This window comes from Solanum verrucosum, unplaced genomic scaffold, assembly GCF_900185275.1.
Source record: "Solanum verrucosum unplaced genomic scaffold, falcon-dt-bn FXZP01000307.1, whole genome shotgun sequence".
In the NCBI taxonomy this organism is placed as follows: domain Eukaryota; kingdom Viridiplantae; phylum Streptophyta; class Magnoliopsida; order Solanales; family Solanaceae; genus Solanum; species Solanum verrucosum.
Window position 1 is genome coordinate 417,149 of NW_026020264.1, and position 27,994 is coordinate 445,142.

The following is a 27,994-nucleotide window of genomic DNA, read 5'->3' on the forward strand; positions in this document are numbered from 1 at the left end:
GGTTAAAATTGTTGTTTAGGTATGTATAATAGATGTCGAACCCCCTTCCACTAGTTTGTGTGTTTACTTTTCAGATTTTGAACCCCCTTATTAAATTTTTTGGCTCCACCACTGATGGCAAGGCTCAAACTTATGCATGTGAAGGCAGGGAATGGAGAATACAGTTGTGCCAGGAAACTCCACTCTTCAGATCTGAATTCTCTATTACTAATTGCTAGTCAAAACTCCGCCTGTTTGAGCTTGCTTAATATTAAAAAATTAAGCACAATTTTTCATTGGAATTTCCCAATAAAAAATATTTATCTGTTATTTCTATAGATATTTTGAATCAATTCAATAAATGTTTCCTAAGTTCCAGAGATATATACATTTCTTTTGAAATTGACTAAAAATTAAGATAAGACAAATAAATTGAAACGAAAGAAATAGTATATTATAACGTACAAAGACAACAAGAGCATTAATTATGGATCATTCCTCAATAGTATTTATATATAAGAAGACATACAATGGGATATAAAAAAGGCAGCTAGGAGTGTGGCAGAAATAATGGCAAGGGGCAAGCTTCTGCATATGAATGCAGGCAATGGAGAATGCAGTTATGCCAGCTGCTCCACTCTTCAGGTACGTATGAATTCTCTTTTATGCTAATCAAACTCCACTTGTTTGAGCTTGCTTACACATTCCGTCCAATCAAACTTGCTTGAAATTGACGCGTAATTAGTGTTTCTGTTGTTGTTGTTATATGAACTAAGTAATCAATACTCAATTCATGTTTCTAATTTCCAGAGAAAGGTTATAGAAAAGGCAAAACCTGTATTAGAAGATGCCATCAAGAAGATGTTCAATAATATTACTGGTGGCTTTCCCAAGTCGTCATGTTTCAATATGGCAGACTTGGGTTGCTCTTCAGGACCAAACACACTATTCACACTATCAAATATCATAAAGATTGTACAAGTTTTATGCGACGAAAAGAGTTGCAAAATGCCAGAGTTTCAAGCTTATCTCAATGATCTCCCTGATAATGACTTCAACACTATTTTCAAATCGATTCCATCCTTCTATCGGAATCTCAAAGAAGCAATAGATGGAGCAAATTGTTTTGTATCAGGCGTTCCAGGTACCTTTTATGAGCGGCTATTTCCTAGCAAAAGGTTGCACTTGGTTCACTCATCTTATAGTCTACATTGGCTCTCTCAGGTATCAATGAATCATACTATCTCTAGTTAGTTATCTTGTTAAATCATATATATTACAAAGAGGAATCTTTTTGTGCTAAGATACACTAAACATGTAGGCTCCTGAAAAGATTGAGAACAACAACATTTACATTACAAGGACAAGTCCTCCTCAAGTATTTGAAGCCTACATGAAGCAATTTGACAAGGATTTCTCAAGGTTTTTGCAAGTACGCTCCGAGGAAATAGTAACTGGTGGACACATGGTTTTAACATTTATGGGAAGGAGCATTCCTGATCCCTATGGAAGTCACTCTGCTCATCTGGATCTTCTATCAAACTCATTCATTGATTTAATACATGAGGTCCACTACTTCGCCTCTGCTAACTTCTTGCTTTCTTCTAGTAATTCGTTAGAGTTTAACTTTAGTACACTTACAATGCAAAAAGAATTTCTTACAGTATTGGTCGTTTAGAAGGTTACTATAAGTAACAAACTATATTAGTCCTGAATCTTGGTTATACTTACAATTTTCGCAAAAAATCTAACAAATTATATCAGTCATGAATTGGTAACCTAGAAAATAGAGGAAATGATTTACTACTACAAGAGGTAGTGTGGTGCGCTAAGCTTCCATTATGTGTGTTGAAGAGTTTATGTTGTCTTGATAGGGAATAGTCCAATCTTTTCCAGCCCGGTGCAATATGAAATAAAAGTCCTTTAGAATTCTTGGAGTACGAATGAGAAAAAAAAAACTCTGTCGAAGCTCTGCAGGGAGCGACAAGCTATTATAGAGACTTAAATTGCACTAATAGTGTTAAATGACTTACAGTGTATTAAACTAAATCCTTTGTTAAATCTATGTTCATGTTTACTTGATATGGCCTGCAGGGACTTATTGAACAGGCAAAATTAGACTCCTTTCATTTTCCTTTTTATGCACCATACAAGGATGAAGTTGAAAAAATTGTTCAAATGGAAGGCTCATTTGATGTTGATACCATAAAGTTTTTCAAAGTGAACTGGGATGAGAGTGACAACGCTGATGATATTTGTTTCGATGCATATAGCAGTGGTAAAAATATAGCAAGAAGCATGAGAGCTGTTTTAGAACAAATGCTTGTTAGCCATTTCCAATTCGGAGATCCCGTTGTTGATTATTTGTTTGAAAGATATGCCTACCATTTGACTTGTCATTTGTTGGTTCAAAAGGGTAAGTTCTCCAACATTGTCATATCTTTAAGAAAGAAATGACAGAGAAAGAACAACAAGATGTTGCACTTAACAATATAGTTAAGTACCACACTCCTTGTAGACATTATTCCAATATCTTTGAGGGAGTGATAAATTATTGTTATTGAATAATTTCAGGAAATTGTATTTCAATATCTTTGAAGGAGTGATACTTTATTTTTATTCAATAAATTGCAGTTTATTCAATGGGTTGTTCCTCTTTGATTTGATCTTCAGGACTAAACACCTTTTTCACAGTAATCGAATGTCACAAAGATTGTACAAAGATTCAAGCTTTTCTCAATGATCTCCCTGGTAATGACTTCACCAACACTATTTTTCAAATCGATTCCATTGTTCTATCAGAAGCACTAAGATATTGGAATACAATTTCCTGTTATCTTGTTAATCGTATATTACAAAGTTCATATCTTGAAAAAGCAGAAGAGATTGAAGACGAGAGAAGAAGATGGAGAAACAAATCGAATCAAACTACATATAAAGATTGTTCCTCAGCTAACATCAAACCTATGAAGAACAATTATTTACAACTATTACGAAAAAAATTGTTTTAACTCTAATTTCTCTCCAAGTAAGTTAGATCAGACATCAAAAGCCAGAGAGCACTACAAAGGCCAAATATTCGCGACAATGACAGTAATATCATCATACTTTCCACCATTACGTACAACACCATCTTTAAAACACTCTCTCGTAAAAGGCGTGTAGACCTCTGTGTTCTTGGCATTGTCCAATGCATACTGCGCAATCCTCCATGCCAATGTCTCAGGCACATCTGATTCCCATGACTCCACCCCTGAATTCACAATTGCTTCTAACTCGAAATCATGTACATTATCAAACAATCCATCTGTTCCCAACACGATCACATCCCCTGCTATCACTGGAACACTGATTTTCTCAGCTACACTCGGATCATCAGAAGTACTCCCATTCCCCAATTGAAAAGGACAATTGAACCTTGATTGCTGAACTTTCGATTTATACACAATTATCCCCTCTCTTATTACTACAAACCCACTATCTCCGACGTTAACAGCGTGCAATGTGTCATCGGAAAGAGACAGAATACAAGCAGTAGAAGAACCCTTCGCCTTTGTATTCGAAAAAGCTTCATTAAGAACTTTCATCAAATCAATAGTAGTAATACTACTCTGCTTCTGAATTGCCAATTCAGCGTTTTTCATCAATTCCCTTGAATACACACCTGAATCGATACCCTTTTTCGCCCACCCACCAACACCATCAGCAACACCGATCACCTGTTTGTTAAGACAAATAAAGCTTGCGTCTTCACCTAATGGCTTTTCTGCGTTCAATTTCGGAATGTAAGAAGACCCAGCAACCATGATCGTCATTCCGGTGACCCCAACGTCTCTACTATCAACTTCTTCAGAGATGAATGTCTGAATGGGCTTAATATCTTCATCCATATAGTCGTATGCCGGTGTCAATTCCTCCGAGCATAGCAAGATTTGGAGTTGTTCGTCATCTTCGCCGGTGATGACGTCAAATTCCGATTCATCCGTGAGTCGGCGTCTCTTCGGAGGAACAATATCGATCGCCATTTGAAGCAACGATGAGAAAACCCTAGAGAAGAAAGATTAAGGGTTTAACATGGAGTCTCTGGGTATTATATAAAAAGAAGATTTATTTGGAAACCGAATTCATGTAGAAGCAGAAACCGAGTCTAAGTAGAAATAGGAAAACTTATTTATTTTTTTCGTTTTCTGTATTTTTAGACCCAAATATTTGGTAACTTTTTACTAGGTAATAAATTTTTTATTGAGAATCATATTGGTTGCCGGAATAACAAATAATCAATACGTTTATGCTTAAACACATAAATTTGCTGAAATATAATTAAAGAATAATAGATAATCAATACGTTTATGCTAGAATACATAAACTTGCTGAAATATAATTAAAGAATTACCTCTTGCAGCATGAGCGAACACCTTGAAGTGAATTCATATTCATAAGTTAGACAGATCTTCAACCGAAGCCACAAGTTAGACAAAAGACAACAGTTTGTGGTCTTCTATCGTAATCCCAAGTTTACATCTAAACTCTCTCAATACTTTGATGGATTTCTAGGGTTAGAAAAATCCCTACTTATCCCAAATAGGATTTTGAATTCTAATTAAATATAAACACTTAATTACTAGACTTCTTACTATGGAAATAATTGTATTTTTACCATAATAAATTACAAATCATTTATTGGTATAGGATCTATTAGAATTTTTATTAAAACTAAATAAACAATATATTCTATCATAAATACTATATCTAAATATATGATTAATAGTATATATCCCAAACGCTTTGTCACCCTTCTTTTTCATACATGAAAGAAAATATTATTTTATATAGGTGTAAGATTTCTTTCGCAAACAAATATCAATAAAAGTGAATAATTTTACATGAAAGTATGATGACAATATTTTCTTCACTTTGTCTACTAATTGTCATCCACTTTAATATCATATTAAAATAAGCTTATACGTAAAATTAAAAATCTAATGCATGGTATCCTTAGGTGAGAAACGCCTCAAATCTTCCAAGTGACTTTCTAGGGTCTGGCATACATGTTAAGAAATTTATTAATCTTTTCAAATTGTTTGTCTAGATTTGACTTAGCAATATTATTTTTAAAAAATAAAGGAAATCATTAAATTTTATGATCTTGAACTACATAGAATAAAAAATTATTTTTTAATCTTATTATCTTAAACATGACATAATACTACATTAACTAAAAGGAATCAGTTGGCTACATTGACCTTTACCTAAATTGTTTTCTTCTTTTTAGATTGTCAATGTACGGCCTTTGCTAACCTGTGCCTTTTCTGATATCCAATGGAGAATCTGTTAACAATTGTTGATTTGGTGGCGAAATCTCTAATGTTAAGCTTCTTTTTTCTTTTCTTTTTTTGTATGATGCCAGAGGCTGATCAATTTTATCTCTGCTGCGTCTTTTGGGCAGAAACAGAGAGCTCTCAAAGTTACCAACATAAATTAAAGTAGTAAAATAAAAATGCATAATTGGATGGAAAAAACACAATAATAACTTTAAGACGATAAAATAAACGGTAGCAAACTCAGCAGCATTTCAAACACAAATTTAAATACTTCCATCTGTAGTTTTGCATTGCCATTACAAAACTGCAACAGGTTGCAGTCTTGGCTTGTTCCTCATATCTTTGATTAAGAAAAACTAAATTTCTTCCACAATTTGAAGTTCAAAAACAATAGGAAAAATACAACTTAAAATAAAAATGCAAGGTAAGTTCCAAAATTGCTTAACAGAGACGACAAATTCAACTGCGCAGGTGTCCAAATTAAGCTTGAGTTGAACTGGCATTCCAACAAAGGTTCTCTTTATGTATTTCTAATCGCCACCCAAAGTTCTGTGGTCATCCTGCAGGACGGGAAAATGCCATCTGGAAAACAGAAGGTAATAATTGTTAACTTGCACACATTAGTCACTGATCTTCCAAGTATGAGAAAGGAACCGAATAACACACCAACAGAAGTTTTGAACACTCAAAAGTATACAAGTATCTATGAACACAAAACAAAACAGTTTTTGAAATGGCGAACACGGTATAGAGAAAGCATACTCTAAGACCTGTAATTGAAAATGTCACGGAAGGAACTTAAAAGGGGGTGTACGATATACCTTGGTGACTACCGCCTGTCAGTTTTGCCACTTGATCTCTTTCCAGAGAAGAGATGTTTTGGTTTCAGAGTAGGAATGACTCTATCGGACTCTCCCCGACGAGCATCCTTGTTCCTCTTATTAGCAGATTTCTTGAACAACTTTATAGCCTGTTCCTTCTGGGGTTTGTCCTTGAAGCCCTCCCCTGGAACAAATTCACTTCGAGGTCGTGACATCGACCTTGATCTTGCCATGGAAAGAGATCTAGACCTACGTTGCTTCTTGCTGGGAGTAATCTCGTCAACATCCATTGTTTCATTACCATTGTCGTCTCCACGTTCAACTGATCTCTCTCGCTTACGACCCCTTGACTTACTTCGGGCTCGATTGATTGCTAGAGTTGGATCCAATCCCAAAGCAGATAACTGTCTTCCCATTCTTTTTGAAGTAAACTCCTTGTCTTTATCAAACTTTCTTGGTACAGTGGGTCGACTCTCTGCGGTGCTCTTCTTCATTCTATGCTGTTGAATGAGCAAACTTTTCTTTTTCCGGATTTCAGCTAATGCTGCTTGTTCTTCAGGGGTCAGCTCTGCACCGTCCATCTCAAAATCATCATCTCCTTCTTCCTCCTGACGAAGACCTTCTTCTCTCTCCAATTCTTCAAGCCTTTGTAAGATATCAGGGTCAACAAAGTCATAGACATTGTGCCCATCTAAAATTTCAGGCATTATATCTTCCTTCCACTCTTCATTTGCTAATAGATAGTGCTTCCTCAAGCTTGCAGAATAAACACCAGCACCTCCATTCTCATTCTCCAAATCTCTCTCGAGCTTCCTTTTCTGTTTCTCAGCATCTGCCTCAGCCTGCTTCGCTCTGGCTTCCAACACTGCCTCAGGTATGCATGCCGGCCTCTCTTTCTGGTCACGTTGTTTTGGCATAGCAACATGGAAGCGGTTCAAGCAGTCATTTAACTTTTTCGATTTCATTTTCAATTCCACCCTTTGATTCAGTAACCTCTCACAAGCTGCATTCTTCACTGAAATTACGCCATCTTCAGTCAAAGTGCTCATAGTTAACAGCACACCTGCTTCATCTGTTGCCTCGCCACCTTGACCAATCACTGTCTTCATAGCTTCATCTTTCATCTCCGCGACTAACTTCTTATCTTCCTCAGAAATGCCTTCTAATGGCTGCAAGTCTGTTTTGTTGCATACAATCATCAACGGCTTGTTCAAAAAGAGTGATTTGATGCTGTGAAAAAGAGCGGCCTGTTGCGCAATGCTATAGCCACAAGAACCAGAAATATCAAGGAAAAATAACACAGCAGCCCTCAGATGTGCTAGAGCTGTAATACTGCACATTTCTATGATATTACGATCCTCGAATGGCCTATCCAAGATCCCTGGAGTGTCGATCACTTGATACCTCAGATATTTGTAGTCAGTATGACCAACAAACAAGGACTTTGTAGTGAAGGCATACGGTTGAACATCCACATCTGCTCTTGTAATCTTGTTGATGAATGAACTCTTGCCAACATTTGGATACCCACAAATCAAGATGGTTCGAGTATTGGGATCAATTGAGGGAAGTCTTGCCATGTGCTGCCTAATCTGTTCCAAATAAGCTAAACTTGGGCCAATGCGCTTTATAACAGTGCACATACGCCCAAGAGCTGCAACTTTCAGGGACTTGCAGCGATAGAGTGAGTCACCATATTTCAACAATTTGACATAATCCTTTGCTACTTTAGAAATCAAATTTCTAGCAGTATTAATTTGGCCAAGGGCAAGCTTGTAATGGTCTTTGTTGTAGAGCACATGAAGAAGATCCCCATAGAAAGGATGGATATCATCAAGCCTGGGGAACTCATCAATAATGGTGGAGAGTTTGTCATAGAAATTCTGCTGCGTATATTTCACTTTGCGCATGTAAAATTGACGTATACGAGAGATAGCATATCCTTTGTGCACAACAGTAGGAGTTTGACGCTGGGTGCGAGACAGAATGATATCGACAAAGTCCTTCCCATTGGGAACCACCGTAATCTTCTTAAAATTGTACTGCACCATCTTTTATAATCTGGACTTGCAGTATAGAATTGAGACTGCACAGTAAAATGAAAAAACTGCATTAGTAGATGCACAAAAACAAAAAGAACCCATCAACCGACTGATCTCTCTTAAACAAATAACACTTAGCAATTCAAATTACAAAAATATCTTCCATTGACAAGCTTATTAAATGTGCCTTCAAATCCTTATACTATGAAAATATACACAATCAAGAAAGATATTTTTTTCAGCCTCAAGTCAAAAAATTTACAGCTACACTAGTCCATTATGTTAAATGCCTTTAGTACCTTGATACACTATTATGACACACATTTCAGATGGGAATACCATATTACAACATACAAGTCCCTATCCTAAAACCTGCCCAGATAGAACCACCATAAATTCATTGCAAATTACAATAATGTAGCTATTTGTTAGAGGGTTTTTCATATAAGAATTCAAACTTTAAAGAAAAAGGACCTCTTTTTTTAATAAAAAAAAAAATTATTCACAAAAGAGCATCAAGTAGACGCACAGTTACAACGAAAGGAAAAGGCATTAACAAAAGAACAAAAGGAATCCCTTTTCAGCGTCAATCTAAGACAAGGAAGCTAACAAAATCCAACCAAAGAAAAAGGAACTCTTGACTAAACCGAGATGTATCATTCACATCCATGAGATTGAAATGAAAATAACACCTTTCAAGTTACAAGCAGACAACTGAAATAGTAAAAGGTAATTTACTTCCTATCCAAACAAGGTTCTCTAAAAGCAATATAGTCTTTAAAATTCTAAAAAGTTAAGTAAATCAGTCAAAATATAATAGCAAGTTCCCAGAAACAAAAACAAAAATCACAACATAAGCACGAATCGTCGAATCGAGTATCAAAATTTCAAGATAAATTCATCATAGCAAAACAGAATAAAATGAGCTCAACTCTTCCATCGTTTATCAACGACAAAAGGAAATGATAAAAAAATCTATAGTATTATCTTAAACTAATTGAACAGAGAAAAATCACCTAAACAAATGTAAAAGCTACGAAGAACTCAAAATTAAAGATGCAGAGAGTAGAAATTACGTGTATCGATGGCTGCAAGAGAAGTCGATGGCCTTTGAAGGGTTTTTGGACAAACCAAAACCCTAGGCCTGAAAGGGTTTACACTTGAGGACGAAGCATATTATATATGGACTTGGGACAAGCCGCAAAATCTCGGGTCGGCCCATTCTAAAGTTTCGTAACGGGATGGGTTTATTTTGCAAAATTTCGGGACGGCCCATTATAGTTTTTTGAGCAAAAAAATCAGAAATAGCAATGATCATAGATATAATAGGGCTATATAAATATAGTTTTGGTAATTACATTTCATAGATATAATTCTATTTGCTATGAAGGTTGTGATTTATATATTTTGTTTGTATATATTTCTCTTGCGAATATACAAACATGACAAGTATATACAAATTTTGTATTTATATATATTGGAATTAGGGGAGTACAAAATCGAATCAAACCGCAAACTGAGTCAAACCAAAAAAAAACCGACTAGCGGTTTGGTTTGACTTGGTTTGGTATTGGGAAAAAAAATCCAATTATATTTGGGTTGGTTTGGGTCAACTAAAAGAAACCAACCCGACATTATATATATAATTTTAAAATTTTATTTTATACGTAAAAATATTTACTTTGATAAAAATTTTAAATACTTCTTATACTTTTTCATAGTTTTTATCTTTTAATATATTATTTCATGTTAGAAAGTTAAAATTCTTAATGGTCCAATAAAGATTATAGTCCATAAATGTTGGTAATTATAATAAAGCTCAAATCAAAATTAAATTAATACTAATGCAAAAAGAAAATCAATTCAACACGAAGAATGAAAATAATATTAAATAATTGTTCTTTAGTTTTACATAGGTTTAGGCAATTAAAATACATAATCTAATTTTAATTTCCTTTAATATTTAGTCATGTAACTAATATTTATTAAACTTATTTTAGCATGATTTAGTGCTCTTAAATTATGATCATTTTCACTATGACTTATTAATTTGCAATATTTGTTTTACCGATTTCATTATTATTTTTTTGTTGGATATTTTAGTGTCATTAATCATACCATATTTTGTGTTATTTTCTTAAGAAACACCTTAGATAATTGTATTTTGGTAGGACTAAAGAAATATTTGAAGTACAAGTTAATTATATGTTTGTATGAATACTTTATAACCTAAAAACCCAAAAAAACCCGCAAATCTGAAAAACCCGAAAAAATCTGAGGTTGAAAAACCCGAGTTTTATTGGTTTGGTTTGGTTTATAAATTCAAAAACCCGACACAAATAGTTTGGTTTGATATTTGAAAAATCCGAACCAACCCAACCATGTACACCCCTAATTGGAATTTCCCAGGACTCTGTTTGTATATTTCGCTTGTCAATATACAAACAGGGTAATTTATCGTGAACTTTTCATATATCATAATCAAATAGCTAGGATAAGCATATACAAATTCTGGATTTATATAATCAGGAACCGAATTATACAAATTCTGAATTTATACAATTAAGAAACTGAATAGTAAAATTTCGTGAAACTGTAGCGACGGATTAAAAATAATCATAATTATAGCTATATTACATAATATACTCAATATACTCTAGATGTTTGTCATTTCGCATAATTTGCTTAAAATGGAATATACTTCCTCGACAAGAATAAGTTCGATTTTTATAGCCCTTTATAAATTTGTTATTAGTTTTTATGTCTTATATGAGATCTTTATTTTTCAATTTGAAAAATCTTCTATTTTGTACATAGAAGATAATTTTCTTGATTCGTCTCTCCCTAGACGTATTTGCAATCCTAGAGTGAATAGATTAAAAAAAGAAGAAGCTAAACATAATTATCATTGTTTTGCAAATTTTATACCCATAGAGAATATGACATGCTACTAGTCTTCTCTTTTTTTAATATACTTTACCTGATTTAGTTGGTATTGCAGACTTTGTACAATTGATTGGACTACATAAATATTCCTGCAATATAGATCATTGAAAGGATCTCAGAGTCCCACCTAAGTACGAAAGTCAAGATTTTTTAGAAAAACAAATTCATATTCAAAGAGTGTAAATGGATAAGCTTACACTAATCTATCAGTTTGAGCTTTAAATTCGAAATTTCCATTGATATTTGAAATGGAAAAAGTCTATTCATACAAAAAAAAAAAAAAAAAAAAGGATTCAAGCTCCAAAAGTTTCACCAAAGAGTTGCAAGTGACAATACACATGGATTTTTATGAGTTAAGTCTATCTTTTATTATACTATCTAACTAATTATATCCCGTCGTTACTTAAACTTAACAAAGTTTACCCCTCAATTGGATGATTTTGTCCGAATTGACCAAAATCACATGATTTCCCTTAAATAACCAGGTCTTCTCTTTTAACTTAACCTGACTCGACACACTTACTATTGGACTAATTTTAATTTGATTTATGGAGGACCACATAAATCTCCACAATATTGACCTTGTAACAAGACAATTATGTAGTTCTAAATAATACTCCGTCCATCTTAGTTTATGTGATGATATTTGACTAGCACAACGTTCAAAAATGAAAGAAATTCTTTTGAAATTTGTGATCTAAAAAACGTCTTTCATTGCAACTTCTGTGAGTAATACCATTTTCAACCTACAAAGGAACAGGGATGTCCTAGCACCAATACAGCTAATGGATATTTCCGTTCTAATGCTCTACCTGAGAGCTATCAATATTTGGTAGCTTTCCTCCTATAAAATGGAACACTATTGAATCAAATTGCAAAGACAATATTGAGAAAAAGATTATCTTTTTCCAGATGAAATGGAGCTAATTTTTATGTCACTTTCTGATTACGCGAAACGCTTGTTTCTTCCATATTTTGCAACCTGGTGCACTGGAAAATATGCTAAAAACATAGCAACTGATTTACCATCAGATTCTTGACAAAGGGACTATGGAAGTGATCTGCAAAATTCTGTACATAAACCTCAATGATTGAAAAAGAAAGTGAGCAAGTATTACACACCTGTTTTGCAGCATATATGTGAAGCAGACAATGCCCAACAAGTTGTTGCATCTTCCACAGATTGGTGGTATCTGAAGCACTTGGTACTATTCTTACTAAGGTTGGGAGGAAGTAGAGAGTTGTTTCCACATGAACAATACAACTTTAGCTGTCAGATATTAGTTTGTAATTGGGATTGCTTTGGGAAGATGGTGATGAAATCTCGCCTCCGGCTCTTTCTTTGGAAGTTGGAACAGTAGTCAGTTTCAACTGTATAAGCTCCTGTTGAGTATGACACCGTATGAGGATGTCATCAAGCTACGACAGGTACCATGGTGCAATGCGATGCTTATAGAACACTCTGTGCATCATAAACAGCAGGTTAACAAGCCATATGTGATCCATATGAGAGAAGTAAATAAGAGATGAGAACATGACAATTAATTCAGGAGAGACAAAAGGAACAACCTCAAGTAATTTAGGCAGGAGGCAAATAAACAGGTAAGGCGAATCACTCAATCTCAAGTCTAACAATATTCAAATAAGAAATTCTCAAACCCCTTTACTACAAAGATGGTGGTAAAGAGAAACATAAGAAAGATTATCCGTGCAAAGATAAGAGAGGATGACTTACATGTCTACAAATTACTCAGAATAAGTGAACCTGAACAGAATTCACAAAATATAGAGACTGTGTCCGTATAGATGCTTTCATCAAAATAAACAGAATGAATAAGCGAGTACGGAAATATCCTCTATCATGCCTAAACTGAATTCAGTTTCTATTGTAAAGGTTTTCCCACACCTCAATAATGTTAAAATACGAACAGAAATACTTCCAAAAAGGTGAAAATGAAATTTCTACCAAAACAACAAAAGAAATTTACAAAAATGCAAAAGAGAACGCTTTACAGGAAACCTGCATGCCTGCTTGTTAACATGTGCAAATAGTTCTACCAGAAATCACCACAAGAACATGAACCGTCTATAAAATGATGAAAGCGATTCCGGTCCCTAACAATGATTTTGCGTCCTGTGATTTTTGAAATGAGCTTTGTGACAGCATGGCAATCTGGACAAACACGTAGATTCTTGACAATCTTGATTGTAGTTCCTGCCTGAGTACTAATTAGTCCATAAGCAATGGCTAGCCTTTCACTATGAACCGCAAGTGCTTGCTGCTTCTCCACTTCCCCAAGATTATGCAAGACTATTTCAGTCTGCGGCAAGTACCCATGAGCCTCGAGCCACTTGTTCATCTCCTCCAGCATTATGTAAATTTCTTTGCTTTTGGGATGCTTCATATCACCCGCAAGGAACTCGTGCACTTTATTGTTTACCTCAATGGAGCTACAGCCAGGTTCCTTGTCAACCCCGCTTCTTTTCATCAATGCCCTCACCTTTGCCACCCCATCCCAATCACCAGCAGCAGCATATATGTTGGATAGCAGAACATAAGTACCTGAAGTAGCAAGATCCTGTTCGACTAGGAACTCCATAATTTTCTCTGCAAGCCTTACGTCCCCATGAATCCTACAAGCAGTCAGTAGAGTTCCCCATAAAATAGGATCGGAATCAATCTTCATAGTTTTGACAAATTCATAAGCTTTTTCTAGCTGTCCAGCTCGTCCAAGAAGATTCACCATGCAACCATAGTGCTCAATCTTTGGCTCAATTAAATACTTCTCCATTAACTGAAAATAAGTCCACCCTTCAGACACCAATCCGGCATTAGCACAAGCACTTAAAATGCCAATAAACGTTATATCAGTAGGTTGGAGACCCAACTTACACATCTCATTGAACAGCTGCAAAGCTTCAAGGCTAAATCCATGCATCGCATATCCTACAATCATCGAATTCCATGTTATGACATCCTTATCTCTCATCTGATCAAACACCATTCTTGCATCCTCTAAACTACCAGACTTGCTATACATGTCAATAAAAGCAGTACCTACATGTTTATTTACTTGGATTCTGTTACTTTTCACATAAGCATGAATCCAACGACCTGATTCCAGTACTCCCATTTGCGCACATGCAGAAAGAGCAGCCACCACGGTTACTTCATTAGGTTTCACTTTTGACAGTAACATCTGCCTAAAAAGAACCAAAGTTTCACTAGGTCTACCATGTTGGCCATACCCATCAATCATGGCATTCCAACAAACAACATCCCTGTCTTCCATCCCATCAAACAACTCTCTTGCTTTTTGGACATGCCCATTCTTTGCATATCCAGTAATCATTGTTGTTAAAGACACCAAGGACCTTTCAGGCATAGTGTCAAAGAGTTTGCGAGCTGACACAATGTCACTGCCTCTTGCATAGACATCTACAAGAGCAGTTCGAACGTATGTGTCAGATTCATATCCGAGTTTCAGGGCTTGACAATGAAGGGCTTTTCCTGATTCAAGTGGGCAAGTTTTAAGCATCGAAGAAAATGTAAATGCATTAGGCTCAATATTTTGTGTTAGCATTTGGATATATAAGACATAGGCTTGTTCATAGAGATCATTGATCACATGATTATGGATAATGGCTGTGTAAGAGAACACAGTTGGACTATGAGTGCGCTTAAAAACAGTAACAGAATGTTGGAGGTGTCCAAGGGAAGAGTATGATTGTTGGAGCCTAAAACTCAAGACTGGGTCACTCTCCAAACCATTGCGAATAAGAAATGCATGAATCTGTAGAAGCTGTCTGATGTTTTTTGACTTGTCTATCAAGAATTTAAGTCTGTCTGGTGACGGGCTATGGCTGTACTTGGTGTTAGTACTAGTAGTGTATAGTGGTGGACTGGAGAAAAAGGAAGTTCCAGACATGATTTCAGCCACGGCCAAAGCTTTGGTTGGGAACTCTTTCAAGACTGTAATATGTCCGAGATCCCAAGAGCAATCAAAATGTAACTAGGAGAACACAAAAGGCATCTGGTCAAGCACCTGCTTCATCATCAACAATAAGCACATAGTTATAAGGAAGACTTCAGACAGGTCGATATAGAAATTTAGTGCCTTCAAATATTGCTGGATACACAACTTCAAACTATTGCCTACAGTTTTACAAATCAATGTCAATGCTTTATAACCCCCAAAGGAGCCAGTTGACATTTGGCAATAAGCTTGCGCTTGTTTAGAGAGATCATCCTAAATGATTAAAGTGTGTCGTTCACGATACATAAAATATTCAGCCACTAAGGAATTTCTTCCAAGTAATATTAATAGAAGCAAAGGAAAACTTTTTTGATAACCGTGGTACCCAGACCAGCTTTCGTAATTCCATGGAACAACTATCAGGTAACTCTATCCACTAAAACAATAACAAATGAGAAGAAATCACTTAGTATTTTATGTCTATGTTGCGAAATTGAACAGACCTCACGGTGCTCAACCCACAGCATTGACCACTAAGCACACCTTGGTAATCTCTGTGTGCATTCCGATAAGACTTGTTAATGTAGGTAACTTTTCCTTTTAAGGCTGATAGTATCAGTTACCTATACAATTTTAATGGAACCTTTAATTCTGCAGAGAGATCCTAGGTTGCAAATTGAAGAGAGCAATCAAAGTACCTGCACCTTTTAACCTCGCAAAAGAAATTGCCTTGTTCATAAAATGGAAGAATTTCAAGTGTGGAGTCTCTTGGCAACTTGAAAGAGACGATTATAACAGCCTAACAGCTACTATCAACGACGTCGTAGTAGTAATATATTCTCTTCCCCTTTCGAAATATCTTCCCAACAACTCCTTAGGGATATTGAAATGCACTACTAATCTTTAAAATTATCTTTTTCTTTTTTTAAATAAACAAAAAAAAAAGAGTATATTTTTTTTATAGGGATAAGGGTCTGAAAAATACCTTAATTTTGATCGAATTTGTTATTGCGATACTAAACTTTCATGAGGACATATTACCTCCCTAGACTATTTAATATCGTATTTTAAACATATATATTTGTCTACGTGGATATAAAAAATAATGCAAAATTATAAATAATAATGTGTCCACGTGGACACATATATACCTTTAAAATACACTATTAAATAGTTCAGGGGGTGAAAAATACGGTATTAAATAGTCTAGGGAGGTAATAGGTCATCATGAAAGTTTAGTATCGCAACAGCAAATTCGACCAAAGTTGGGGTATTTTTCAGACTCTTATCCCTTTTTTATAAGAGACAAATATTGAAAACACTCCAAATTCCATGCGAATTAGTAGTTTCATACTCGAATTATTGACAACCTTAAAAACACTCATTTACTTGACTAATTGAACTTAAATACATCTTCGGGCATGCAACATGAGTGAAATACATCTCTAAATTCTCGTCAAGTTTAGAAATGTTTTCAACACTTCTCTCAATTTTTTATTAAAAGTTTCATACTTCTACAAGAGTTTAAAATTACTTGTTATGTCATGTTGATATACCACTTGTTATGTCATGTTGCATATCAGAGGTGAATCTAAGGGCCTGTTTGGATTGACTTTTGGCTTATGACTTATAAGCCAAAAGCCATAAGTTAGAATTATGACTTATTTTTGTTATTTTGACTTTAAAATAAGTGCTTATAAGCACTTTTAAACTTTACCCAAACACTTCAAAACTGCTTAAAAGCACCTAAAATAAGTCAATCCAAACGAGCACTAAGTTCAGTTAATCAAATATATGTGTATTTTTAAGGCTATCAATAGTAATTTGCGTCAAGTTCAAAGGTATTTTCAATATTTTTATCTTTTTTTAAAGATGCATTATGGATAACTAGTAAAAATTTATCTTACCAAAATATGTGGAAGTATAGTCATATATGGGTGTGTTTGGTACAAAGGAAAACGTTTTTCCAGTTTTCTATCTGATAGTAATATTTTTCACTTGCATATGGAATACAAAAGAGAGAACAACTTTTTACAGTTTCCATCATCTCCTTCATAAACAAAGTACTACTGAAAGCTACCATGAAACTACAAACAATTAACCAAACACCCTCGCAGCTGACTTCTTAACTACACCTCCAAGAAGAACTAAATCCTTCTTTACATGATTATCGCATTAACATATGAAACATTTGAGCGAAAAGAAACTAGAAAGATGTACAGAAGAGAGTTTAGCCAATACAGATTGTAGCATGAGCGCCGCTCGCGTTGAAAACATTTGGGAAATCAATCAAACTGGAAATGTTGGAGGAACCATTGTTCAGACTTCACAAGCATCACATATGACTAACTGGACAAGTATATATATCAACCTACAGAACCCCAAATCACATTAACAGACAAACATGAAATAAATAGAGAAGGGACAAACCAAAGATGCCTCCTCATTTTCAAATCAATTTACAAAGCTACCAGAATTGACCCAAAAAAATAATAATTTAGTTGCCAAGTTCAATTCTCCTGGCTTCTGCATTCAGAAAGCATCGTCGTCTCTTCTGAAAAATTGAACTTGCTGGTTGCACCAAAGATGTCAGCAAGTTGCAATACTATCCTTTGACATGTGTCACTAGTTGGCAGGAAAGTATCTGGAAGGGAAGGGATGCATTCAGGGAGAAATTCTGTCTTGTTGAAGGTTGGAGCATACAGCGCCAGCACTGTCCGACAGAATATGAATCTGCAATATTCAGAGTGTTTTACCTTCAAAGTTTTTGCGAGGAAAAGAGCAACAGAAAAGTAGACCGGTATAACTTAAAAACATATTTACTTATTAAAAGGACTACTTAAGTTTCATTAGATTGGTTAGAAATTTGCTAAAATATAAAAGATTTACTCTATATTCTTGCACCATTACTTGTGTGCAGTCCCCTTATATTTTGATAAGATTTTGTCCAAATTATACCCCCAGCATGCTTTAAGGGTTTGAAAACAACTATTACAAACAAGGGCATTTTTGGTCTTTTTTGCTATTTTATCTCATCACAGCTAATAGCCTAATACAGGGATTATTATCCCATATTGAATCTGGTACAATAATTTAGGAAGTCCCCATAACAACATACCCTGTGGGATGGGTCTAGGGAGGGTAAAGTATACCCAGACCTTACCCCTACCTCGTGGAGGACTGGAGGTAGAGCTTGTTTCCGAAAGATCCTCGGTTCAAGTAACACATCAAAGCAGTATGAAAAAGAACACAGAAGAAAAGAAGACATCAAAATAATAGAGAAAACATTACATAGCATTCAAGGATAAGGAATAGTAATGACAGCAAAATATTACAATGCTCGAAGCAAATAATAGAGAAAGCATTGCATTGCTAATAGTACTGATATGAACAGAGGAAAAGGTACGGTGCACCAAACTACCACCAAACCAATACGTGGAAGCTACTCTTCGTATTATAAGAACCAGGTTGAGATTCCTGTACAAGTTTTACGAAGATTCCCTATACAGGATATGAGAAATTGAGAATAATGACCAAACAAGGGATAAAACAATGCAAGAAATTCTACCATGATTATATTTCCTAATACCTCAAACCAAACAACCCTTAAAGGATTCAGCTGACTTGTCATTTTAATTTCCTCAAAAATGACAAATTGGAGATTAAAGGGGTGACAGCCTTGAGTTATTAAAGGAGAAATATTATCATTCTACCAGAAACTCTACAATGAAACAGAGGAATGGAGACCTAAGTTCCATTTTGTTGGATGTCCCTGCATCAGTGAGACAGAGAAACAATGATTACAGAGGTCTTTTGAAGATGAAAAGGCTTGGACAGGAGTTGACTTATGTGCCTCGGATATTATAGAATTCCTGTATTAGGAAGTAGAAGAAAGCTAACTTTATGTTCCCTTTAAATTGTACAGATGGTTTTAGCACAGCCTTTGTGCTACACATTTATGATTTTGTTACCATTCTCAAGAAATTTCCTCAAAAAAGAATTCATGGTTAACCTCTACATCCACCCTCACGCCCATAAGCCTTGAGAAAATACAAATAGAGACCAATTTAACTGACATACCGAACCAACATCACATCCACCCTCACACCCATAAGCCTTGAGAAAATACAAATAGATACCAATTTAACCGACACTCCAAACCAACATCTTGGAATAAAAAAATGTACGAGTGAATCAGCAATTTATACCAGCGAAGTATCAGATTTTGCCAGGTGCTCAATGTCAAATCAACTACTTCCATATTCAGCCACTCGAGGGCCTACTTCAAGACTTGACACTAGATGACTAAGATGAGTACTGAAGAAAATGTTGGCGAACAGTAGCAACCTACCTTAAAATGAGCCGCCGTAAAAATGGATCTCCAAGAGTTTGAGCCCAAACAGGATTAAGATTATCTGATGCTGCTAATAACAAACCCCACTCATTTAATGATGAAGAAAGTAGTTTGTCAGCCTTATCATACATATCCTGAAAGCAAGAATCCATGTGTGAGCAAACCAAGGACATAAAAAACAGGTAAGATGCAGTTGGGGCTAAGCTAGCACACCATGTCAATGTCAGAACCCGTGAAACCAAGCATCAAAATGAAAGCCTGTAAAGGAATTGTAAGAAAACTCGTGAATGAGCTTCCACTCGGCTGTCGTGAAGAGTCCACAGTAGGTATAGGCAGTGACATTGCAGGAGAGAGTAGCATGGCAACTGATTCTCCCTTCTCTGATCCACTTAATGCCTGTTGATATCCATGCATCAAATAATTTTATCCATATCAGAGAAATAGATCAAAACGCAGAAGGTTCATTACCTAAATAATTTAACAAGTGATTAAAAATAAATTTAAAACCTAAGTATTAGGCATGTGAGTTAACTTCAGAGTTATCTATTTAACAAGCAGATACAAGGATATCAAGAAAAAAAGAGGTAACTTCCGCTAAGCACAACGAATTATGAGCTGATAAAGTAATTTTGTAAAAGAAAGCAGGCTGGAGAAAAGGAAAGTGCAACCGACATATTGTCTCCTACCTTAAAAACAATACTAGGAGAAACTCTAATATATCACCAGAGACCTAGACTGATACTATAATATCATCAAAGTTAATAGAATACTTCAAGCATAGATTCTTCTGAGGGAGTCTAGAACACCATTCAGCTGTAGATTTTGGTTGAGTAAAATGCATCAAGGATAAAATAATATACTGCTGGAAAATTAAGTACAAAGTGCGACTAAGAAGAAGATCAGGGAATCATAGTTTGAAGCCCATGATGTTGAGGGCCACGATGATAATCAAATAAATCAAAAAACTAAAACTTAGAAATGTTTTTGATAAGGTAAATAATTTTATTAATGGAAGGGAAATTCCTGTATACAAATAGTATACCAGAAAGTAGATAAACCTAAACCACAATATGGTTCTCTATAAAAGTCATCCAATCATCTAACTACAAACAAGGGCCTCATGGGTACACCAATAAAGAAACTAGAGACAAGAGGCTACTCCTCACAAACAAAATCATTCTCAACCCTTCAAACACTCTCCTATTCTTCTCCCTCCAAACTACCCACATAATTTCTAATGGAACTACATCCCGGGCCTGGGGTCTTCTCCTCCTCCTCCTGAAATCCCAGTTACACATTGGCTTCTTTACTGTTCTCAGCATGGCCCACTGAACTCTGAACCAGCCAGTTCAGGATCTCCCACCACGGACATTCTGGACTGCATTCCTGGATTTTATCATATTTCTAAGAGCATAAGTAGCTCAATTCTCTAAATAAAAGCTACGGTATTTATTTCCTGTATCACGACTCCTTTGCAACCAAAGCTTTCTAAATATTTTATCATCATTTGCTTCTGCTTGCCAAACCGATACTGACAAATCCATGTGATACTTCCTTTAATGAGAAATCTGATGTTTCAACTTCGGAACTCAGTGATAATGGATCTCCATTTAAATATGAAGCATGCTGCAACAATGCCGAGCACACATCCCACACATAAAGCCTTGTGAACCTTATGTAGCACATTAACAAATAACAAATGCCAATCTTGTTTCAGACGTCACAAGCTCCCTATTGGAATTGTGAACCCAAATTGAGGCCCCTCTTCTATGCAGGTGATGCGTATCTGAACACCAAAAATACTACCTAACTACCTCAAGGTACCTTAAGATTTGCTTCTTAACAAGCAAACTATTGATGGACAACACAAAGTAGTAAAAAGGAAGATTAAGAGAGAATCCGAGTTTGATGGGGGAATTCTTTTAGCTGCTGTTGAATAGAGTAAAAGAATTACTGAATTAGGTTAGAGAGTTTTGGCTCGCTCAGAATTCTCTAGCAACATGCACATACCGGAAGAGACCAGGAAATTTGATTCCCTAGAACAGTTTGTAAAATTCACACGTGGAGCTTAACTCTGACATTTCAGCAGTTTTAAATTTCAATAAATGTAAGTCCAACCAAGCCCTATTAGGTTATTAGTATTTGAGATAGTCTAAGCTCTGCAATGCAGATATATTCCTATGCCAGTCTCCATATTAGAACATACAATCATCAGTACAAGCATTTCCACCACTCTCTCCATTTTTAGTTAATCATCCTTGAGCACAAAATTTATTGGCTCAACACAATAATAATCTCAGATAAACTATGCACCAATTGTCATCATATTAGCAAGGTCCAGGATGCATACCGTGAATGATTTACTGATATCACTGTCAATGACCAAAAAGAGTGGTCTTCTAGTGAAGGGCAACAAGTCACATGGATAAATCCCATTCAAACCTACAATTAAAAAATAATCAGGATTCAGAATTATATACAGCCAAAATATGACACTTGGTTTCAATTTCAAAGGATAAGGTTTAAAACCAAAATAAAATAAAATTGTGTGATGCTCAGAATAGATGATGACCAGCATATATGCCAAGTGTAAACACAAAATACCAGCCAGATGACGGAAATGAAGTGTAACAATTTGCTTCCATATTTAGATAAAAAGAACTGATGCAGCCAACAACCTCTGAGTCACTGTCCATGCCTTGTATAAATATCAATAAAGAACACTAATTCTTTTATTAAGGTACAGATCCACCCCACAAATTCCCTACTCAACAACAAAAAAAAACAGTGTAATACACAAGTGGAGTCTGGGGAAATTCCCTACTCAAGAGCCCAAATTTTACCCACTTTGCTCCCTCGGTGACTCAATCCCCAATATTATGGTTGAAGGTAGAAGCTCTTTGCCAATAGACTACCCTTCATCACAAATGACTTCAATATTTAAGATGATAAAAGGTATGAGCAGAAAAACACCTCCTGACATTGACTTCATTGTCAAATCAAGTTGATATTCCTTGAGTTGATTTTACATACATAACATCAGGATTTTTGTCTTAAATTTTTCTATGTTCTTAAAGCATTTCATGAGTTTCTCCCAGGTCTTCTATCTAGTTTTTGTTAATGAGAGAAAACAATGAACTTTTGCAAAGAAACATGTTGTCCATATGAAAACAAGAATTGATTTTAGAGTGACCTATGCACATCAGCACAACGTAACAAGACCTATGTGCTATTCCACCAGCTGATACTTCTGCAACTAGAGAATGAATACAGTATGTTTTGTGCCTCAAACTGTTCATTTTTGGATCTACATCATGGAGAAAATGTTCAATACCTCCACTGGAACGAGAACCAATGTATAAGCAACTACTCTGCTCACTTAAGCAATTCCCCTTGGCAGAAGTGGGATTTGCGATTTCAAATTCAAAGTTCAGTGAAGATGTAGAGGAGGCCTCTGAGTCGCCAACACGAGACATAAAGCTCCTCCCTGCACCATGGGATGGAGAAGAAAAAGAGTTCTGAGAGCTTCCTGTCACAAATTTAAATTGTTAACAGGATCAGTGTAAGCTGTAAATTAGAGTTTTGAAGGAATAATTATGTCAACATATAAGAGCTTTACACCGTCTACTACCTGCAGCAGACAAATATAGTAAAAGAACTCCATCATGAGATAGCTCCTCACAGTTTGTGGCCAAGACCTGCCAATAATTGGCAAGGTTAACTTTCAATGGAGAATAGTATAGAGAGTACATGCATGAGGAATGCACAGATAAATCCAGGAGCTAAAAATCCTTCTCCATATCCACGGAGGCCATTGGCTATAGTGTTGTTTATGCAATGTTCAATCACCAGCTCTAGATAGAAGGATGCCAACTTTTGCAGTATCATTATAGAAGATATTAAAAGGATATTTAAAAACTTCCACCTAGCACAAAAAAAAATTAATTGCAATAAAGCTCTGAGTAATATTAATAGAGCATATGCTACCAGGAAAATCAAACTAATTTTCCTCAAAAATAAGCAGTTACCTTTCCCATTTCACATTTGTGCTAAAACAAGTTTCGAGATTTCACATTTACCAAGTTAATTAAACTATACTTATAAGGTATTGAAATGTCCGATGAGAGCACAAAAACTACAATTTGCTTTTTCAACAAAAATATTTTTTTGCAAATAGTTGTGTTAGAATATGAATAGGTTTATACAATCCTATTAGAATAGGAATAGGTTTATACAATTCTATTAGAATAGGAATAGTAATAGAAATAGAAATAGGAATACTAAATAGTATCCTACTTGGTAAAGGATTGTATTCTAGGATCTATAAATAGGGTCTCAATGTAATAATGTAAATAACAATAATTCAATAATATTCTTTTCCTATATTTCTCACATGGTATCAGAGCCTCTATGATCTTGGTAAACAATCAAAGAGCTTCCGCTGCCGACGGGCAGCTATTATCCATATATGACGCCTGTCCGGCCAACGATTATGTTATCAAAAGTTGGGTCACTGTGTATCTTTCCGATGACTATTTTCTCATATCTAATTTGTGTAGCACCGTGCCATCATTCCGGTGACTACTTTCCTATATCTAATTTGTGTAGCACCGTGCCATCATTCCGGTGACTACTTTTTCATATTTAATTTGTGTAGCACCGTGCCATTTAATTTGTGTAGCACCATGCCATTTAATTTGTGTAGCACCATGCCATCCTTATGGTGACTACCTTTATTTTGCATATCTTATTTGTGTAGCACCGTGCATCTATCCGGACTACTTTTCATATTTAATTTGTGTAGTATCGTGGATTTTTTCGAACTATTTTCTAGCATCATGTGTCTTTTCAGTGACACCTCAAATTTGATTTGCATAGTTCCATTCGTCTTTCCGGTGACTCCTCAAATCTGATTTGCGTAGGGTTGTGCCATCATTCCAACCCTACCCGTATAATTTTTCTTTTTCAGTAAGGTCGTGCCATCATTCCGACCCTACCCATATTATTTCTCTTTTTCAATGGGGTCATTCCATCAATTCGATCTATCCTATATAATTTCTTTTTCTAGTTGGGTCGTGACATCATTCCGACCCTACCCATATAATTTTATTTCTTAGATTGTGACCACTTTTAGCCATCAAATCTAATACTCCGCATATGAGCATGTTCCGGCCAGTTTTTCGGTGTCTTGTTTAATATCGACTCGTCTATTGATTCCAACATGATCCACATACTTTATACTAGATTTTGAGCACTTACAACAACCGCTGCATTGTGAAGAAGTCTATATAGAGCAACCACCTAATTTTGTTGCTCAGGGGGAGTTTAGTAGCCTTGTATGTTGATTACGTAAGTCACTCTATGGTCTGAAACAGTCTTTGCAAGCTTGGTTTGGAAAGTTCCAACAATGTAATTTTATCACTCCGTGTTTTATTGGCATTATGCATCAAATTCAGTATTTCATGAGAAGACCAAGCACATTGAGATTGATTGTCAATTTTGTGAAGTCGAGTGATCAACTTGCAGTTATCTCATCAAGCCCCTCATCAGTCCTCGTGTTAATTACATTTGTAACAAGCTAGGTACATAAATTGTATGCACTAGCTTGAGGGGGAGTGTTAGACTATGAATAGGTTTATACAATCCTATTAGAATAGGAATAGGTTTATACAATTCTATTAGAGTAGGAATAGTAATAGAAATAGGAATACTAAATAGTATCCTACTTGGTAAAGGATTGTATTCTAGGGTCTCAATGTAATAATGTAAACAACAATAATTCAATAATATTATTTTCCTATATTTCTCACAAGTTGGAAAATGCAACTACTTACCGCTAAATAATTTGTAACAGACGGACGATATAGGATGGACTTGCGAGGATTAGGAGGTAGAGTAGGATCAGATATATCTTGTGAATAATTAACACGACTGGGCCCTGGAGCTCCATTCTGGCCAATACCAGTTCCAACCCCACTTGGAGGAACCCCGCCTGTCTGATAAAATGACCCACTTGGTTCCCATTCCAGACATTGTAGCATTCGGAAAGTATCAAGAGTCAATTCTGAATACTTAACCTGATCACCGCATAGAAAGAAAAGATGAGTGAATATTAATGCAGTTGATCAATATGGATGCAAACATTAAGTTCACTAGTAAACTGCACAATAAACCCAGACACTTCCAATTAGAACAAAAGGTAGGCATGCAAAGGCTCACCTCATTGGGATGGTAGCTGCAGAGCAGTGCATCTCGTAATCTTAGCTTTCTCTTTGCTTCAACAACTTGTGGCAGGCAATCTGGATGAAGGTCCAATACAACACTATATCTCAATGGCCTGATATGCATAAAAGCTGGGTAAGCTTTTCGAAACTTAACTATTTCCTGAACCACCAGCTTCCATTCTTTAAAATCAGTTTCCTGGAAACAATTCCATCTAAAAGTCATTCATCTATGCATAGAATATTTGTTCTTTCCCTATCACAACATGTAGTGAGCAAGGGACCAAGCTAAGCATGTGGAAACAGGTCATAGCATACAAAGGGAATTCATATCATTCAGCCCACTAAACGATAACTCCATCAATGGAAATGGACATTTGGGAAATTGTCACTTCTGTGTTTGGTAACAAACTTTACCTGAATAAAAGGCAGTTCACCAACTTAATGGTTCAGTAGAATATTGGAATTTGAATACTCTTACCACTTCAAAGAAGCCCGATTACTCCTTTAAAAAAAAACCACATCACATGATAAAAGCTGATGGTTTCATCTAAATCCCATAACAGCAGCCACTTCCCATGGCAGGAAAACAGATCGTACATTTTAGACCCTGAACACGCCACATATTTTTGTTGAAGGCACAAAGTAAAAAAAAATAGAATTTTTTTTTATATGCATGTGTGAACAGAGGTCCAAATTATAAAGATAATTGACCATTTGACTCTGACATGCTACACATGGTGCCTTCCTCCAGTCCTAGCAATTTTTCATACAATTATGGCAAACCAAAATATTACATGTAGTGGAACGGTACGTATGAGCTTGTGTACAAAACAATTAAGAATCATGGTCACTGACCTGGAACGCCCTTTTACATTCATCAAGCAACATTTTCAGCTGATTTACCAATTGAAAAACCATATCATGTCGATTCAAAACCAAACAAACTGTCATAAACCGAGCAAGAAACCGAAGTTGCTTGTTGGAAAGATTAACATCCTGAAACATCGCATCTTTAAAGTACTCCCTAGTCAACACTGCCTCATAAAAGATATACGACTCAGATAAATAGCTGGCCTCACTTGTCCTCATGTACTGGCCAAAATAAAGCTGACCAATTCTAGATGCAATATCCCCAATCTCCCATCTCTTGAGACCAGCTTCCACCAACTTCTGTCGATTCTCTTGTTGAAACTTCCATAATTGTGTGTATACCTTGAAAACCTTATAGAAGTATGTATCATACCTTATATTACACAACCACCCAAATTAAAGACTGTCAAAAGACAATACATTCTTTATACAAATCAAAGTAGAAACATTAAAACTGCAGAGGATAGAAACACGAAAATCATCTACAGACTACAGTGTCCTTCTTGCTATAACGTAAAATGTTTTCCATGATTAATTATTTCCTGGTACTTGGTTGCACAAAAATATCATTTTTTTAGACGAGTCATTGAAGTATTGAAAATATTTTCCTTAAGAACAATATGTTACATGAAATAGTGGAAAACAGCCTATACTCTTTAAGTGAAATTCCATTGCACTTGTGCTCCATATGCTCTCGCTACTAATCAACCTGTAACCATTATTTTCCTCTTTACTAAATCTAATTATCACTAAACGCCATCACTATTCTGTGTCACATTTATATGTCCAACCAAACACCAAAATCGAAAATTACCAAGTACAATGTTTTCCAATAAAAAATCATTCTTTAAATTATTCCAAATAGGGCTCTAATCATCTTGATGCTAATACACTAAACTGATAGAAATTACTCCTAACCTGTTCATTTAGCATCATTATTTACTGATAGTCATGGTTGATTACTAAAAGGGGTATTTCATCTTCCCCATTGAAATCCCTAAAATTATACAATTCATTTAAGCATGTCACAGTATACTGCAATCATTAGCATCATCAATAAACAAAAACGCCCATATGGGTTCTTCAAGATCATCAAAATTATGGGGAAATTGAAAAATTGGGGTCAAGTGTCAGACCTGTTACGTTGGTAGTAAGGCAAATCTCGAATTTTTGAGAACTTCTTGTCAGCTTTGGCAACAAGGGTCCAATAAACTTCGCTGACTGGTATATTATTGCTGCTGCTGTTACTGTTTTGCTGAGACATTCTTCCAATCTTCCTAATACTTCCCTCTTTAGATACTCAATTGAATGAAAGAGTAAAATGCAAGGGATTCAAAATTTGCTGCCATTGATTCTTTGGTAGAAAAAAAAAAAGTCTTCAATTTTTGTTCAACTTTTTAGTATCAGTTCGGGCCGCTGATAAGAAGGTCGATTTCTTAGGGCATGTTTTGAGTTTTATG

General features: G+C 35.5%; 6 protein-coding genes across 7 annotated transcripts in view; 2 read left to right on the plus strand and 4 right to left on the minus strand.

The window, feature by feature from the left end:
* Window positions 1–27,994, plus strand: part of LOC125833615 (uncharacterized) — a 182,522-nt gene that overhangs the window by 19,395 nt on the left and 135,133 nt on the right. The window lies entirely within an intron of this gene.
* Window positions 550–2,437, plus strand: LOC125833606 (probable jasmonic acid carboxyl methyltransferase 2). Its single transcript, XM_049512765.1, has 4 exons — window positions 550–624; window positions 790–1,203; window positions 1,301–1,546; window positions 2,074–2,437. Exons 1-4 carry the CDS (start codon window positions 550–552, stop codon window positions 2,434–2,436), a joined length of 1,098 nt encoding a protein of 365 aa, XP_049368722.1. The 3' UTR covers window position 2,437.
* On the minus strand, window positions 3,042–4,004 carry LOC125833610 (probable protein phosphatase 2C 80). The gene has a single exon (XM_049512770.1). It carries the CDS (start codon window positions 4,002–4,004, stop codon window positions 3,042–3,044), a length of 963 nt encoding a protein of 320 aa, XP_049368727.1.
* LOC125833592 (nucleolar GTP-binding protein 1-like) lies at window positions 5,500–9,320 on the minus strand. Its single transcript, XM_049512748.1, has 3 exons — window positions 9,240–9,320; window positions 6,122–8,207; window positions 5,500–5,882 (listed from the first exon to the last, which is right to left on the minus strand). The coding sequence occupies exon 2, from the start codon at window positions 8,170–8,172 to the stop codon at window positions 6,130–6,132; it is 2,043 nt and encodes a 680-aa protein (XP_049368705.1). The 5' UTR covers window positions 8,173–8,207; window positions 9,240–9,320; the 3' UTR covers window positions 5,500–5,882; window positions 6,122–6,129.
* Window positions 12,439–15,043, minus strand: LOC125833594 (pentatricopeptide repeat-containing protein ELI1, chloroplastic). Of its 2 annotated transcripts, XM_049512751.1 has the most exons (3): window positions 14,003–15,043; window positions 13,130–13,921; window positions 12,439–12,571 (listed from the first exon to the last, which is right to left on the minus strand). In XM_049512751.1, exons 1-2 carry the CDS (start codon window positions 15,036–15,038, stop codon window positions 13,164–13,166), a joined length of 1,794 nt encoding a protein of 597 aa, XP_049368708.1. In that variant the 5' UTR covers window positions 15,039–15,043; the 3' UTR covers window positions 12,439–12,571; window positions 13,130–13,163. The 2 variants fall into 2 exon arrangements, with proteins under 2 accessions (XP_049368708.1, XP_049368707.1); XM_049512750.1 differs by having other exon boundaries at window positions 13,130–15,043.
* On the minus strand, window positions 17,294–27,972 carry LOC125833595 (uncharacterized). The gene is made up of 10 exons (XM_049512752.1): window positions 27,671–27,972; window positions 26,520–26,907; window positions 25,660–25,860; window positions 25,275–25,517; window positions 23,072–23,138; window positions 22,775–22,969; window positions 21,791–21,882; window positions 19,654–19,836; window positions 19,438–19,574; window positions 17,294–17,819 (listed from the first exon to the last, which is right to left on the minus strand). Exons 1-10 carry the CDS (start codon window positions 27,796–27,798, stop codon window positions 17,597–17,599), a joined length of 1,857 nt encoding a protein of 618 aa, XP_049368709.1. The 5' UTR covers window positions 27,799–27,972; the 3' UTR covers window positions 17,294–17,596.

Coding starts and splice junctions, on each gene's coding strand:
- LOC125833595 (XM_049512752.1), bottom strand. CDS start 27,798: ATGTCTCAGCAAAACAGTAACAGCAGCAGCAATAATATACCAGTCAGC. Junction 22,970..23,071: donor ACTATATTTGTCTGCTGCAG/GTAGTAGACGGT, acceptor AATTTGTGACAG/GAAGCTCTCAGAACTCTTTT. Junction 19,837..21,790: donor ATATCAGTAAATCATTCACG/GTATGCATCCTG, acceptor GGATATCAACAG/GCATTAAGTGGATCAGAGAA.
- LOC125833606 (XM_049512765.1), top strand. CDS start 550: ATGGCAAGGGGCAAGCTTCTGCATATGAATGCAGGCAATGGAGAATGC. Junction 625..789: donor CCAGCTGCTCCACTCTTCAG/GTACGTATGAAT, acceptor TCTAATTTCCAG/AGAAAGGTTATAGAAAAGGC. Junction 1,547..2,073: donor TCATTGATTTAATACATGAG/GTCCACTACTTC, acceptor TATGGCCTGCAG/GGACTTATTGAACAGGCAAA.
- LOC125833592 (XM_049512748.1), bottom strand. CDS start 8,172: ATGGTGCAGTACAATTTTAAGAAGATTACGGTGGTTCCCAATGGGAAG.
- LOC125833610 (XM_049512770.1), bottom strand. CDS start 4,004: ATGGCGATCGATATTGTTCCTCCGAAGAGACGCCGACTCACGGATGAA.
- LOC125833594 (XM_049512750.1), bottom strand. CDS start 15,038: ATGTCTGGAACTTCCTTTTTCTCCAGTCCACCACTATACACTACTAGT.